The 209-nt window shown below is 56.0% G+C and overlaps 1 protein-coding gene across 1 annotated transcript; it reads left to right on the top strand.

Moving 5' to 3' along the window:
- Window positions 1-5: 5 nt before the first annotated feature.
- On the top strand, window positions 6-203 carry LOC106322429 (the record flags this gene model as incomplete). Its single annotated transcript, XM_013760436.1, has 1 exon — window positions 6-203. A coding segment is annotated over one exon (198 nt), but the record flags the coding sequence as incomplete, so codon positions are not given.
- Window positions 204-209: the final 6 nt, after the last annotated feature.

Raw genomic sequence — 209 nt, 5'->3', positions numbered from 1 at the left:
AGCTCAAGCTCGTCTTCATGCTCTCCCCTCTCTTCCTCCTCCTCCTCGTCCACATCTTCTCAGGCGGCCTTTCCTTCTACGTCCCATGGCCTGAACAGGACTCCATCCACCGTGCTGGTTCTTCTCCTTGGGGCGTAGCAGCCGTGCTCGTGATCATCTTGCTCATGGTCTCGTACCAGTCAGACATCCATGAGATGTGGTTCCCCTTT

The sequence above is a fragment of the Brassica oleracea genome, unplaced genomic scaffold (genome assembly GCF_000695525.1).
Source record: "Brassica oleracea var. oleracea cultivar TO1000 unplaced genomic scaffold, BOL UnpScaffold32028, whole genome shotgun sequence".
Lineage (NCBI taxonomy): Eukaryota > Viridiplantae > Streptophyta > Magnoliopsida > Brassicales > Brassicaceae > Brassica > Brassica oleracea.
Note: the sequence above shows the minus strand (reverse complement) of the source record. Positions and strands in the feature narration are given on the sequence as shown.